The sequence below is a fragment of the Rosa rugosa genome, chromosome 3 (assembly GCF_958449725.1).
Source record: "Rosa rugosa chromosome 3, drRosRugo1.1, whole genome shotgun sequence".
Taxonomy (NCBI): Eukaryota; Viridiplantae; Streptophyta; class Magnoliopsida; order Rosales; family Rosaceae; genus Rosa; species Rosa rugosa.
The window spans coordinates 42918007-42932479 of NC_084822.1; the positions used below are offsets into that span (position 1 = coordinate 42918007).

A 14473-nucleotide genomic window follows, 5' to 3' on the forward strand; every position below is an offset into this window, starting at 1 on the left:
GAATATTTTAAAATTGGGATTTTTCTATAAATAGGTGGAAAACCTGAATTTTTCGGAAGGACGAAATTTTCTCAAAATTGCAATTTGGTCCCCCAAACTCTCCGTTCTCTCTCCTCCCTACGCAGCCGACCCGACTGACCCGACCAGGATCCATCTCCGTCCTCCGGCGTCCTCCGGCCACGACCCGGCCATCCCTAGCTTCGCCGTGAGCCGCCCAGTCTCCTGGTGCCACCGCCTTGCTCCGACGCTGCCCCCAGACCTGGATCGAAGCAACCCAGCCTCCGATCGGTGACCCGGACGGAACTCCACTTTTCCGGCGTCTCCGAGGCCGATCCTTCCCATTTTCGTGATCTTCTCTTCCCCCTGATCATCCCCATGTAAGTCTTTCATCACGATTTTGAGTGTAGAACACTAGATCAAGGTTTGACTTTTTCGACGTCCCTGATTTAATCTGAAATCTGATCGGACGCACAGGATTAATCCAACTTCTAAGCTTGATCTAGGACGATCTAGGCCAAACCAGACTTAGCTCCAGGTATGGAAGTCGATCACCTTTTCATTTTGAACAAGTTTGTAGTTGGTCGCTTTGCCATCGGAGGTGGTTGACACGGAGTTGACCGCCGCGTTGACCGCCCACTGACCACCGCTTGTGGCGGCGCGTCAGACCATATTTCGAGTTTTCATTATCTAGGCGATGATCTATGCATCCATACGAGCGTTTTGATATATAACATGGTCATGTTAGAAAAAGTTGATAAATAGTGGATTTACGTTTTTACGTTATTATTTACGGTTTTTAGGTTTTATCTTCGGTTTACGATCTGCGAAGATCAGACCATTGGTTTTGCTTCAAATTTAGATATGTTGATCGTATGACTGTACCGATGACTTTGTGAGGTCACGGGCGAAGATCCGACCGTTGGATCTTCGTATAATTGTAAAACAGTAATTCGGAAGGCGATTCGTGAGAATCTGACCGTCGGATTTTCATATAAAATTATGGAGATATTAGTAAGGGCAATTCAGGAAGATTGGACCGTTGGATCTTCGTGATAATATTGGAGGATGATCCTAAGGGCGATCCGTGAGGATCCGACCGTTGGATCATCATATAATTTCGATCCGACCGTTGGATCATCGTTTAATTTCAATCCGACCGTTGGATCATCGTTTAAGTACGTTTATGAGTTGTTGGCTAAGTTAAGATCATTATTGGATTAGGTGATCGATGGATTGATTTGGTGGACGATTCAGATTGATATATTTGGCTTTTTAGAAGACGCAGCTGGATTAGAGGTGAGTAAACCTCACGTGGTTCATATTACGAACCGAATAAATTTAATTACTTTATTTTTATCGCAATTGTGTGAAAATATTTGTGGAATAAATATTTGTTTTAAATCATATGGACTTGATCAACTGCGGTCCATAGGTAAGTAAAATGATTTTATTGTACAAATGAATTTCACGGTTTTTATGCTTGAACTATAGTTGGTATTAGTGGTCATCCCTGAGCGGATGATTACGTATATATATATTTACGTGGAATATATATATTAGTTGATGTGTGATTGGTGTGATGAAATGATTGAGAATGGATTGGATATTATTCAAGCTATTAATCTCGCATTTAATTGTTGAATAATGAAATGTTGATCATGTGGTGTGAAAGCTATTTTATATGCCCAAATGTGATTATGTGGAAATTATTTTAAGAAATAAAGATTTATCTTGAAATAATATGTCTCTTTATGTGGGTGTACATATACATATATACGATCTATAAATCATAAAGATTGTATTTTGTGAATTTGATTATGTCTGAGAAATACAGTTGTGAAGCCGGGTGATTCCTACAACCCCGTGCTTAAATGAATTACTGGTAAATATGTTTTGGTGTTATGAGACGTTAAGCCTGGGCCCTAGTCCCTACAGATAGTGCACTATTATACTCATAGGAAGGAAGTAGCCGACCTTGGGTATACATACTTGGGTATAGTACGTTGGACCCTAGTATGCTGCGGCTTTCCCGTATTTTGGGTATAGTAGACATACCCTAGTACGTGGATTTATGATTTGTTACCAGTCAACCTGGCTTACCCGTATTTTGGGTATAGTAGACATACCCTAGTACGTGGATTTGTGATTTGTTACCAGTTAATCCGAAAATTCACTAAAAAGAGAAGTGTGCTTATATTATCCTGATCAAATATCTATCTGTGATATATTGCTAATATGTGAAGGTGTTAGTGAAAAGAGAATCAAGCATGCTTTGCTTTAATGTTATTTCACATATTAATGTTGCAATATTTGTTGGTTGTGATCAGTCAAATGTGGAGTTTTAAAAGAAAGCATCGAGAATATACTTATATGTTTCTGTGATTTTTGGAGTTACCTTGTGAGTGTGTTGATTGTTTACTTGAGTTATAGTAAATATAATTGAATAAATCAACAGTTCTTTCTTGTTTACTCATACGGGCTGTCAAAAGCTTACCGGGTTTTGTGTTGTTGCAACTCCCGGTACACTATTCAAAATGTGTAGCGGGTAATCCTACAGGTCAGGAGAATCAGGGCAGTGATCGTGCGGTTTAGAGTATTAGTATTAGATTTATAGCATTTGTTTTGTGAGGAGAATTGTGCTCTCTTGAGCTTTATAATTTGTTTTGGTGAGAGTGTACTGTAATAAGTAGCTTGAGGATTTGGTTTATGTAATTATTGAGAGGTGTAATGTGCAGTTGATTTTGAGAAAAAAATTCTGAGATTATAAACAGGGTATTTGAGGTTCATGCTTCGAATATGAATTACTTAAATTCAGAATTCGGGGTGTGACATATCCAACATTATGTTTTATGAATTTACGAAAAATAACATCACATAATTCCAACACACGTAGTGCAATTAACTTAAACAACGACAAATGTTACCATTTATCTGGAGCTAGTAACTGACTATTCTAGCGAGATTTTCTCTCAAACCTAGCGACTCCCCCAAACCCTAGTTATCACGTCGGCCTTCTTTGCCGTCTCCACGTCCTTGCTATCCCAATGGCTTCAATCGACGCTGTCACTGCTAGCTTTGCCGCCTCTCTGGCTCTCGCTGAGGGAGGAAACGCCCCGGATATGGGGAAGATTGGAGGAAGTCCCATTCGTCGATCTTCTCAGTCTTTTCTTCTGGGGAAACCTCTCACCCGTAAACCTATTGACGCTAATGCCTTCAAATGGCATCTCTTCCGGACATGGATGGTAGAGAAGGATTTTAGGATTCAAGAGAAGACTGACAATCGATTTCTCTTCCCCTTTGATTCGGTCCGAGATCGGAACAAGGTACTCAAAGGTGGTGTGTGGTGTTTTGACCGAGCCCCCATTTGTCTGGAGGAGTATGATGGTGTTCTTCCCATCGCTGAAGTCCCCATGAAGCATGTTCGGATGTGGGTTAGGGTTTCTGACATCCCTCCTCTCTACGAGGAACCTGACAATTTCATCCTCATTGGAAACTTGCTGGGTGGTTATCTGGACTACGATAAGAGAGAGTTTTGAAAAGGTATTGTGTTATTCTCTTCTCCCATGACATCTCTAAACCGATCATTCTTGAGCGAAAGGTTTTCTTGGCCCCTAGTATTGAGCCTATTTTGCAGTTCCAGTTTGAACATCTCAAAGGGAGATGTCCTCAGTGTGGATTGATTACACATTATGTGGCTAAATGTGAGGAGCCAAATACGGTTGTTTATGCTCCTAGGGTTTTGAAGTTTGGTGGTGGCCCCTCTACCTTTGGTGGCGCCTTCTCTTTCTCTGCTCAGACTATTCGAGATTTACCTATGCCGTCTTCTTCACTGCTGAAAAAGAAGAAGCCAGTTATTCGTCGGCTAGAGCGATCATCTTCTGAAATGGCTTCACAGGATACCGTGCACATCACGGCTGAGATGGAAGGTATGGCTCAAGAGGTTTCGGAGCCGAACAAGGTTAGTGGGTTGTCCTCGGTGGAACCTTCTGACCCAAGTTCTCAAGATCTAGATATTACTCCTGCCATGCAGACTGGTCAGAAGCAAACCTTAATTGACTTACAAGAAAAGAGGTCGAGAAGAGGTAATTGTTCCTTCCCCTAAGAAATTCAAAACTATTTTGGGTGGTAAGCTTCTCACTCTCCATGCGGAAGCTCTTGGTTTGGCTGAAGTTGAGGATGATGTCGCCCTGGTGACATTGAAGAAGAGGTCGGGAAGACCGTTGGGAAGCAAGAACAAGGGTCCCAGGTCTCAAAAGAAGGTTGGTTTGACCCCTTTGCGTCTTACCTATCCTTCTACTACTACTGCTCAGGAGGTTGGCCCTAAAGCTAAGGGCAAGGGGAAACTCTAGGTTTCCTGTTTCTGTGCCTACCTTTGATTTAGAGTCTGATGCTATGTAAGTTAGCTTCTCTACTCGTACACCAATTGAGATCTCTAGGCGGGTAGAGTTGCTAAAGCAAGAGCTTAGATAGTCTTGGGTTTTTTTCTCATTTGGTTAGACACTCTAATAAGTGTGCGTATTTTACAATGAGGTCACTTGTCATTTGTTTGGCGGTTTGTGTCATCTAGTACGGTTAGTATGAAACAATATGTGATGTATGTGCCTTCTAGCCATGGATAAATTAATGAAGTTATCTATTTCTCAAAAAAAAAAAAAAAAAAAATTTATCTGGAGCTAGTAAATGGTATTTTTTAGCATAAACCCATCAAATCCAATACACCTGATTTAATATGGTAATGCAAGTTTTTAACATGTGTAATTGAGCAATAAGACTTTCCGGTGTGACACATGTTGTTGTGGCATAACCCTAAAACAAAAATAGTGGATGTTATAATTGACATTTTTTAACATTTAATCATACGGATTTAGTATATCAAAATAGACTCAACCTCACCAAATGACTAATTGGAAAACTGCTAACTTACACAAGGACGGTCACATCTAAGTTTACATTATTCCATTCCAACTGACATCTCCAAATGACCAAGTTTGAGCACGACACACTTGGCAAAAATGGAACACTTATCTCCAATTTTAAAGCTCATTAACTACGCTCAGGCATCTCTAAACCCACGAGATGCAATGGATTAACGAGTAGTATATATAGAATTTAGAAGCTAATTAACTACGCTTTGATATCTTTGATCAGATCCCACGAAATGCAATGGACCGACGAGGTGCAATGGACTTATGAATTGAACCAAGGTTGAACTTTGAACTGTGGGATCACTAAAACAGGTATGAAATAGTGAAAAACTGGAAAAGTTCAATTTTTTCATTGCTGCAATTAGGAACCGAAAGTTTCGATTTGGGTTGTACTCGGTTCTTCTTCTAAAAATGACCTTAACCGAACTGTAATGACAGCTTCGGCTCCGACAAAAAAGTGGAAAAGAGGAACTGATCCCAGGCCTACATGATAGACTTGGCAAAATATAACACTTCTCTCTGATGTAGAAGCTCATTAACTGCGCCTCGACATCTTTGATCAGATAACACGAGATGCAATGGACCCACAAGGTGCAATGGACTCATGAGTAGTATATATAGAATTTTTATAATTGTTAGACGACGATCAGATCCAATGTTACGTTTTATGAATTTATGAAAAATAACATCACATACGCCTCGATATATTTGATCATAACTCACGAGATGCAATGGACCCACGCGGTGTATTGGACTCACTAGTAGTATATATAGAAATTTTTATAATTCACTAGACGATGATCGGGTCCAACATTATGTTTTATGAATTTACGAAAAATAACATCACATACGCTTTAATATATTTGATCATAACCCACAAGATGTAATGGACCCACCTGGTGCAATGGACTCAAGAGCAGTATATATAGAATTTTTATAATCGCTACACAACGATCGAATTCAACGTTATGTTTTATGAATCTACAAAAAGTAACATCACATAATTCTGACACACGTAGTGCAATGAACATAAAACGACGACCAATGTTACCATTCATCTGCATCTGTTATACAGTTAATCGATCAGTTTATCTGCAAAAGGTATTGCACTTCCATACTTATAGTAAACATTTGATCACTCTTCCTAACCAACCATCAATTGATCAATTAACCTACAATTTTGTGGTATTTTCTCCTGATTATTTTCCTTTTTGGTAATTATTCACTAGTAATTTGTAACAAATTACATCCCTTCCGGACAGAATAAATAAATAAATAATTAACAATCAACCTCCCACTCGACGCGTAAGACTTTTAGGCATCGGGAAAAACCGAATATAAAAAGCTGGAAAAGCTCAACTACCCCATCCGTTAGGAAAATGAGAGAGTAAGAGGTAGAAGAAGAAAGAAGAAGAGACTCACTACTACTTGAAGAAGAAGAAGCCATGGCCTCTCAATCTTCACCTTCATCTCCTTCTTCTTCTTCTTCTTCATCTTCATCTTCCTTATCATCATCATCATCATCATCATCTCCGCCTCTAATCCCAGGCCTCCCAAACGACGTCGCTTCCTTAATCCTCTCCCTCATCCCCTTCTCCCACCACGCCCGCCTCAAACCCACCTGCAAATCATGGCGCCTCTTCCTCTCCTCCAAAGCCCTCTTCTCTTCCCGCCAAACCCACCGCAGCCTCTCCCACCTCATCTGCATCTTCCCCGAGGACCCCGCCGTCACCGGACCTTACCTCTTCGACCCCCGCCACCTCGCCTGGTGCCCCCTCCCCCCCATGCCCTGTAACCCCTACGTCTACGGCCTCTGCAACTTCACCTCCGTCGCGATCGGGCCCCACCTCTACGTCCTCGGCGGCTCTCTCTTCGACGCCCGCTCCTTCCCGATCGACCGTCCCACGCCGTCGTCGGCGGTGTTCCGGTTTGACTTCACCACCGCCGCCTGGGAGTACCGCGCTCCGATGCTCACCCCGCGCGGGAGCTTCGCGTGCGCCAAGGTTCCGGATTCCGACCAGATCATCGTCGCCGGAGGCGGTTCCCGCCACACCATGTTCAGCGCCGCCGGGAGCAGGATGAGCTCGGTGGAGAGGTATGATGTATGTAGAGACGAGTGGGTGGCCATGGAAGGGCTGCCGAGCTTTCGGGCCGGGTGTGTGGGGTTCTTTGCCGGAGATGAGGAGGAGAGGGAGTTTTGGGTGATGGGCGGGTACGGCCAGGCCAGGACTATATCGGAGGTGGTGCCGGTGGACGAGTATTACCGGAATGCGGTGGTGATGGAATTGACGAGTAGGAATGGCGGGGGCAGGTGGAGGGAGACTGGTGATATGTGGGAAGGAGGGGAGAGAATGAGGCTTGGGAAAATTGTGGTGGTTGATAATGAGGTTGATCCTGCACAACCTGGTGTGTTCATGCTTGATGGGAATGATATATTCAGGTAACTTTGCTAAACTCTGGCTGGAATTTGTTTGTTATGGTCTTTGGAATTTGGATGTCGATGAAGTTCAGTTTCGTGTGTAAAGTTTTGGTTGAAATGTTTGATTTAGTTGATAAGAGAATACTTGCTGCAGATTGTGTGTGCTATTTCGGTTGATTAATGGGAATTTTGACTTAAAAGACTGTGTTTAGTGTTGGAATGTTAGATTGCTGTAAACAATAGGCATGTTGGGTTTGAAATGTTGCTGTGAGTAGGTCCTTGTAATGGGAGTGTAAGCATTAACGAAATCAGGATTACAAAATGAATAAAGGAAGTCAGGAAGAAATTCTCTGTAAATGAAGGATTGAGGAATATAGTATTCAGAACTTAGATTGAATGACTATTGTCTCTCTTGCACCCATGATTGAATGAATTATTACAGAATGTAAAACATGTGAATGAGAGAGGGAGATCTGAAGTCAAGACATCAAAATGGTATTTTAGAGCTTAATGTGCTAGTATTACCCCTTGATGATTCTGTAGAATGCCTAAGCTTGTAGAATGTATCAGTTATATTTACTAGGGAGAGTGGGTGGTGGGGGTACAATGCTGAAATTATTCCGATTCCACATGATCCTTCTATGCTCATCTTTATATTTCACACAAAGAAGAATGCAGAAGATGGCGCTCAAATGCTTCATCTGTAGCAATATTAAGATGACTAAACCTATACCAGTTAATTAATGTGAACAAGTCATGTGATGATTTAAATTGATAGTCCTGCCAATTTAGAGTTTATTAGAGGTGATCTTACGCGGCACTTATGGATGTGATGCTTCAGTTAGCTCTTCTTCTAGGCTGGTTGTAGTTTAAATTTGTTAATGTATGAACATCTCTTCTGTTTTTTTTTTTTTTTTTTTTTTTAATTTTAGTAATATAGATAAAGTTGATAGATGCATAGCTTAGGGGACTATTTTACAGGCTGGTTGTAGTTTACAACTTTACATGCAGGAATATATTGCTGATCATTATTTCTTGTAATATCACGAAAAAGGTGAAGGATGCATAGTTTACTAGTTTAGGGGACAATTTGTACTAGCTTATTCTAGTAAACCTGCAGTGACTCATGAGTTTGCTGTACTGATATACTGTGTTTGTATGGCATATAGCACCTGTTTATGTGTCCCTTTGAGTCTTGAATTTCTTGCCTTCCTATTTGAGTGCTGTATGCTATTCTCGCCTTTAAGAACATCCTCCACTCTTATAGTATATTAAAACTTTAGGACCTAATTGCGATGCAGTTTTGAAGTTACTCCTCTGAATTTGATCTTTGAATGAAATTTTTCAAAAATAGTTGTTGGCTTAGGTCGTTGAAGGAAAATTTCATCAGAATTGTTGCTTACATCACTTCAACATCATAGTAAATGTTCTGTCTTCGTACTGCACTGCAGATATGACCTGGCATCAAATCGCTGGAGTTTGGAGTCACGTATACCAAGGAAGCCTCCTTGCAACTCATCATTTGCATTCGTTGTATTGGAGGGAGAGTTGTATGTTATAACCTTCTGGAAGATAGTTGAGCGATTGCATAAGAGGGCAGGGAGGCTTTACATCCAAATCTACCATCCTCAGCAGAGGACATGGAGATCTCTCCTTACCAAGTCACCTTTCCGTTATGGCTTGGATTTCAATGCAGCAGTTATGAGCACCATTCACTTGTGAACTTTAGCTCTAATTGCTTGTACTTGTTGTGTGATTGTGGACGATAGTACCAATTGATATGCAGATCATTGTGTATAGTGATTCACTGGTTAGAATATTTGTAGTCATTGTGCAGCATAGTGGAGTGTTTAGTAGGACTGTAGTGAATTTGAATGGACGAGTTTCAAATATCAATATAGAAATAACTTCCCCCCCCCACATTTATCAATCTTTACTATGAATCTTTGCCTTTCACTTTTACAGAGTTGTTTTACTAAAGTAAACAAGATCTCTTTGCTATATTCAGGTAACTTTGCTATACTCTAGCTGAAATTTGTTTGTCATGGTCTTTGGAATTGGATGTCGATGAAGTTCAGTTTCGTGTGTAAAGTTTTGGTTGAAATGTTTGATTTAGTAGATAAGAGAATACATGCTGCAGATTGTGTGTGCTATTTCGGTTGATTAATGGGAATTTTGACTTAAAATTATGCTAGAAATACTGTGTTTAGTGTTGGAATTTTAGATTGCTGTAAACAATAGGCATATTTGGTTTGAAATGTTGCTGTGAGTAGGTCCTTGTAATGGGAGTGTAAGCATTTTGTGCAACTGCAACGTAATCAGGATTACAAAATGAATGAAGAAGATCAGGAAGAAATTCTCTGTAAATGAAGGATTGAGGAATTTAGTAATCAGCACTAAGATTGAATGACTATTGTCTCTCTTGCACCCATGATTGAATGAATTATTACAGAATGTAAAACATGTGAATGAGAGAGGGAGATCTGAAGTCGAGACATCAAAATGGTATTTTAGAGCTTAATGCGCTACTATTACCCTTGATGCTTATGGTCATCTTTATATTTCACACAAAGAAGAATGCAGAAGACAAAGCTCAAATGCTTCATTCTGTAGCCGATATTAAGATGACTAAACCTCTACCAGTTAATTACTGTGAACACAAATTATTCTATATATCATAACTGAGAAGTTATGTGATGATTTAAATTGATAGTCCTGCCAATTTAGAGTTTATGAGAGATGATCTTACATGGCCCTTATGGATGTGATGCTTCAGTTTGCTCTTCTTCTAGGCTGGTTGTAGTTCTAAATTTTACATGTAGGAACATTTTTTTTTTTTAAGTAATATCACTAATATGTAGATAAAGTTGAAAAATATATAGCTTAGGGGTTATTTTACAGCCTTACAGGCTGGTTGTAGTTTACAACTTTACATGCAGGAATATCTTACTTATCATTATTTATAGTAATATCATGAGAAAGGTGAAAGATGCATAGTTTAGGGGACAATTTGTACTCGCTTATTCTAGTAAAACTGCAGTCTCATGACTCATGAGTTTGCTTTACTGAGGTACTGTGTTTGTGTGCCATGTAGCACCTGTTTGTGTGTCCCTTTGAGTCTTGAATTTCTTGCGTTCCTATTTGAGTGCTGTATGCTATTCTCACCTTTAAGAACGTCCTCTACTCTTACAGAATATTAAAACTTGAGGACCTAATTGCCATGCAGTTTTGGAATTACTCCTCTGAATTTGATCTTTGAATGAAATTTTTCAAAAATAGTTGTTGGCTTAGGTCGTTGAATGAAAATTTCATCAGAATTGTTGCTCACATCACTTCAACATCATAGTAAATGTTCTGCCTTCTTACTGCACTGCAGATATGACCTGGCATCAAATCGCTGGAGTTTGGAGTCACATATTGCAACTCATCATTTGCGTTCGTTGTATTGGAGGGAGAGTTGTATGTTATAACCTTCTGGAAGACAGTTGAGAGATTGCATAAGAGGGCAGGAAGGCTTTACATCCAAATCTATGATCCTCAGCAGAGGACATGGAGATCTCTCCTTACCAAGTCACCTTTCCGTTATGACTTAGATTTCAATGCAGCAGTTATGAGCACCATTCACTTGTGATATGTTGTGTGAATGTGGACGATAATACCAATTGATATGCAGATCATTGTGTATAGTGATTCACTGGTTCATCATTGCTACCAGCACATTTGTAGTCATTGTGCAGCATAGTGGAGTGTTTAAGTAGGACTAGTGAATTTGAATGGATGAGTTTCATATATCAATATAGAAATAACTTTTCCCCCTGTATTTATCAATCTTTACTATTAGTCTATTATCAATCTTTGCCTTTCACTTTTACAGAGTTGTTTTACTAAAGTAAACTAGATCTGTGTGGGAATTACAAGAAAACATATGAAATCCAGGGGAGATATGATTCTTCTGGACTTTGTTTGTCGATCGAGAGCACTTACATCACTTCAGAGAAACTTGATTAAATCCATAGATGGAATTCTCTGATTTCTTCAATCCCGGTATTGAAGGAACTGCTAAAGCCTTGATCGATTGTCCCATCCTCCATATTAAAAATACCAACACTTAAGTCAAGGAATGGAGAGATTGTTTTGTTATTCAGGAAATATATGCAATTGGCCTTGCATCCGAAACTGCCTGAGACCTCAACAGAGAAGGAAGAACTGCTTTTACTCAAGAAGAGGGCTCTATTACCCAAATTCTTTACCTCTAAGTTGGACCATGAATTGCCATTACTAAATGGGACCTTGAAAACCCTGCATCCAATAGTTGATTCATAATGATTATGGTAGTAAGTACACAAAACCACCAATAGGGACCCTGCTGATTCCACCAGATATAGCTGTTTGATACCCTTCATTGGACCAAGAAGTTCCTCCTTATTCATAATCTCTGGAGCAACAACACTCAAATGTACTCGCTTAGGGTCTTCAATTTCACAAACAACAGAAACACGGCCAGATAGGTCCACAACATAGAAATTTCCCTTGTAGTATGTAAGATCCATAATGTAATTATTGCCCTTAAAAATCAAAATTTTCCAACCTTGGCCTAGTCCTGGTCTGCAAAATCCCAAACTGTTGTAGTATATATGAAACATGTTGTATTGTTCATTGTATAAAATGTCTATGTCATGTATAAGATAAGTATTTGAGTGAATAGCATAGGTATAGTGACTTGTGAGTCAAGCTTTATGCCAATGGGGAACAAGTGTGGCAATCATCATCACAAACCACAATGTGGAGCTGCAAATGGAGATGCCACAATGGAAGGCTACAAATGAAGATGCCATCAAGTTGTATAATTATTTACTTCAAATGTATCCCTATAAATACCTCCTATTGAATGAAATGAAACACACACTTGAATCTCTATTCCCTCTCTCTCTCTGTCAATTTTGCTTGTCCTTAAACACGTTATCAGCACGAAATTGCTCTAGAATTAGAATCGAAATTGAAAAGAGTAGAGGCAGTTCAAAATCCGATCGAAGTCATTTTTCCAAACCAACAGAAAACCTCCAAACCCTAGCTCATATCAAAGCCCTTGATCCAAGAAGCCCAGAACCGGTTTTAGAACCTCCAGAACCGGCCGGAAACCGCCTGAACCGGCCACCGGAAAAACTGAACCGCTGCCGGACCGCTGTCGAGTCCTGCCGAAGTGCTGCCGAGCCCCTGCCGAAGTGCTGCCGAGTCCTGCCGAAGTGCTGCCGAGCCCCTGCCAAAGTGCTACCGAGACCTGCCGAGACCCCTGCACAGCAGCTGCCGAGATCTGCCGAGGCCCCTGCGCAGCACCTGCCGAAGCCCCTGCCGAGACTTGCCGACAGCACCTGCCGAGTCCTGCCGAAGCCCCTGCGCAGCAGCTGCCGAGCACCTGCCGAGGACCTGCGCAGCAGCTGCCGAGCCATCTGCCGAGCAGCTGTCGACAGATCTGTCGAGTAACTTTCCGGCAACTCTCCGGCCACTTCTCCGACAACTTTCCACTCTCCGGACACTTTTCCGGCGACTTTTCGACAACTTTTCCGGCGACTTTTCTACGACTTTTCCGGCCATTTTCCGGTGACTTTTCCGGCAACTTTTGGGCAACTTTTTCGGTCATTTCCGACAACACTATTTCAAGGTATTCTTTACTAAAAGTTCCCGCTTTTGAGTTTTTATTTATTTTTCTCCTCCTTTTTCTTTTTGGGAACTTACAATTAAAAAGCGGAATTATAGAAATTCACGCTAAACGAACTAAGAGCGTTCGTAGTCAATGAACTAAGAGTGTTCATAATATTCGGACTAAGAGCGTCCGCAAGCATCGACTTATGACCCTATTAAACATCATTGTTTCGGTCTAATCCAAATATTCTTGGAAATTGATTTCTTGGTAGCATAGCTCGGAAATCTTATTGTTTTAGTTTTTCGTGGAAGTTTTAAACTCCGAAACTAATACATCTTTTTCTTCTTATATTTCAAGGATGTCAAATGAACCTAGACTCGAATTTCAAATCCTTGACTCAACTGGTTCGGATTACCATAGTTGGAAAACTGACGTTGAGAACCATCTCACATCAAAAGGGATATTGCCCATAATCCAGGCACCAAACGCGGGCCTTGTGTTCCAACGAACACCCATAAAGCATGCACAAGCAATTATCTTGATGCGACGCCATATGGACAAAGCACTCAGATTAGAGTATATGTCCATCAAAGATGCAAGGGACCTATGGGTAGCGCTAGAAGAGCGCTTTGATAATATCCAAGATTCCCTCCTCCCTGACTTGAAGGTTCAATGGAACAATATACGCTTCTCCGACTTCAAGTCTGTTGCTGAATACAATTCAGAAGCTCTTCGGCTAAAAGCCATGCTGAAGTTCTGTGGAAAACCTCTCACAGAAGAAGAGCTAATTGAGAAAACTCTCTCCACCTTCCCCGTCGCAGCAATTATACTATCAAAGCAATATCGCACTGAATTTAATGCTGGACGACTTACGAAGTTCAATGAGCTTATCAATATTTTGTCGGTGTTTGAGAAGCACGACAATATCCTTGTGAAGAATTATAATTCAAGGCCCGTAGGAACCAAAAGCGTTCATGAGGCAAATTATAATGCACCCAAGAAAGGGCGCAAGGAGCGGTACCCTACTAATAAGGGGCATGTATACCCTAATAACAGGGGACATGACGGACGAATGGGTCCATACAACCGCCCCAATAAGGAAGGAAACCGCAACTTTGGAGCGAGCACACGTGGTGGCAATTCCACACGTGAGAAAAGAGAATATAACAACACCATGGGCCGTAACACTGTGGGCCGTGGAGGTCGCATAATACGCCGTGGTAGTAGCAGCAACAACCCGCCTAGGGAATATCCACAACGTGCACCTCAAATAAAGAAAGTCAACCACAATGACGTGTGTCATAGGTGTGGATCAATCGAGCATTGGTTTAAGCAATGCCAAGCAAGTACTCAACTAGCTACACGCTACAAAGAGTACAGGGAAATGAGGGAGCAAGAAGCTCACCTTGCTGAAGAAGAAGATGGTGAAGATGTTATTCTCACCATAAAAGACTTCAAAGCTGAAAATGAAAAGCACGAGGATGCCGC

The 14473-nt window shown here is 40.9% G+C and overlaps 1 protein-coding gene across 2 annotated transcripts; it reads left to right on the forward strand.

Annotated features, from left to right (window-relative positions):
* Positions 1-6279: 6279 nt before the first annotated feature.
* On the forward strand, positions 6280-11164 carry LOC133738611 (F-box/kelch-repeat protein OR23). 2 transcript variants are annotated; one of them, XM_062166184.1, is made up of 2 exons: positions 6280-7365; positions 10721-11164. In XM_062166184.1, exons 1-2 carry the CDS (start codon positions 6371-6373, stop codon positions 10812-10814), a joined length of 1089 nt encoding a protein of 362 aa, XP_062022168.1. In that variant the 5' UTR covers positions 6280-6370; the 3' UTR covers positions 10815-11164. The 2 variants fall into 2 exon arrangements, with proteins under 2 accessions (XP_062022168.1, XP_062022167.1); XM_062166183.1 differs by lacking the exon at positions 10721-11164 and adding an exon at positions 8796-9280.
* The last annotated feature ends 3309 nt before the right edge of the window (positions 11165-14473 follow it).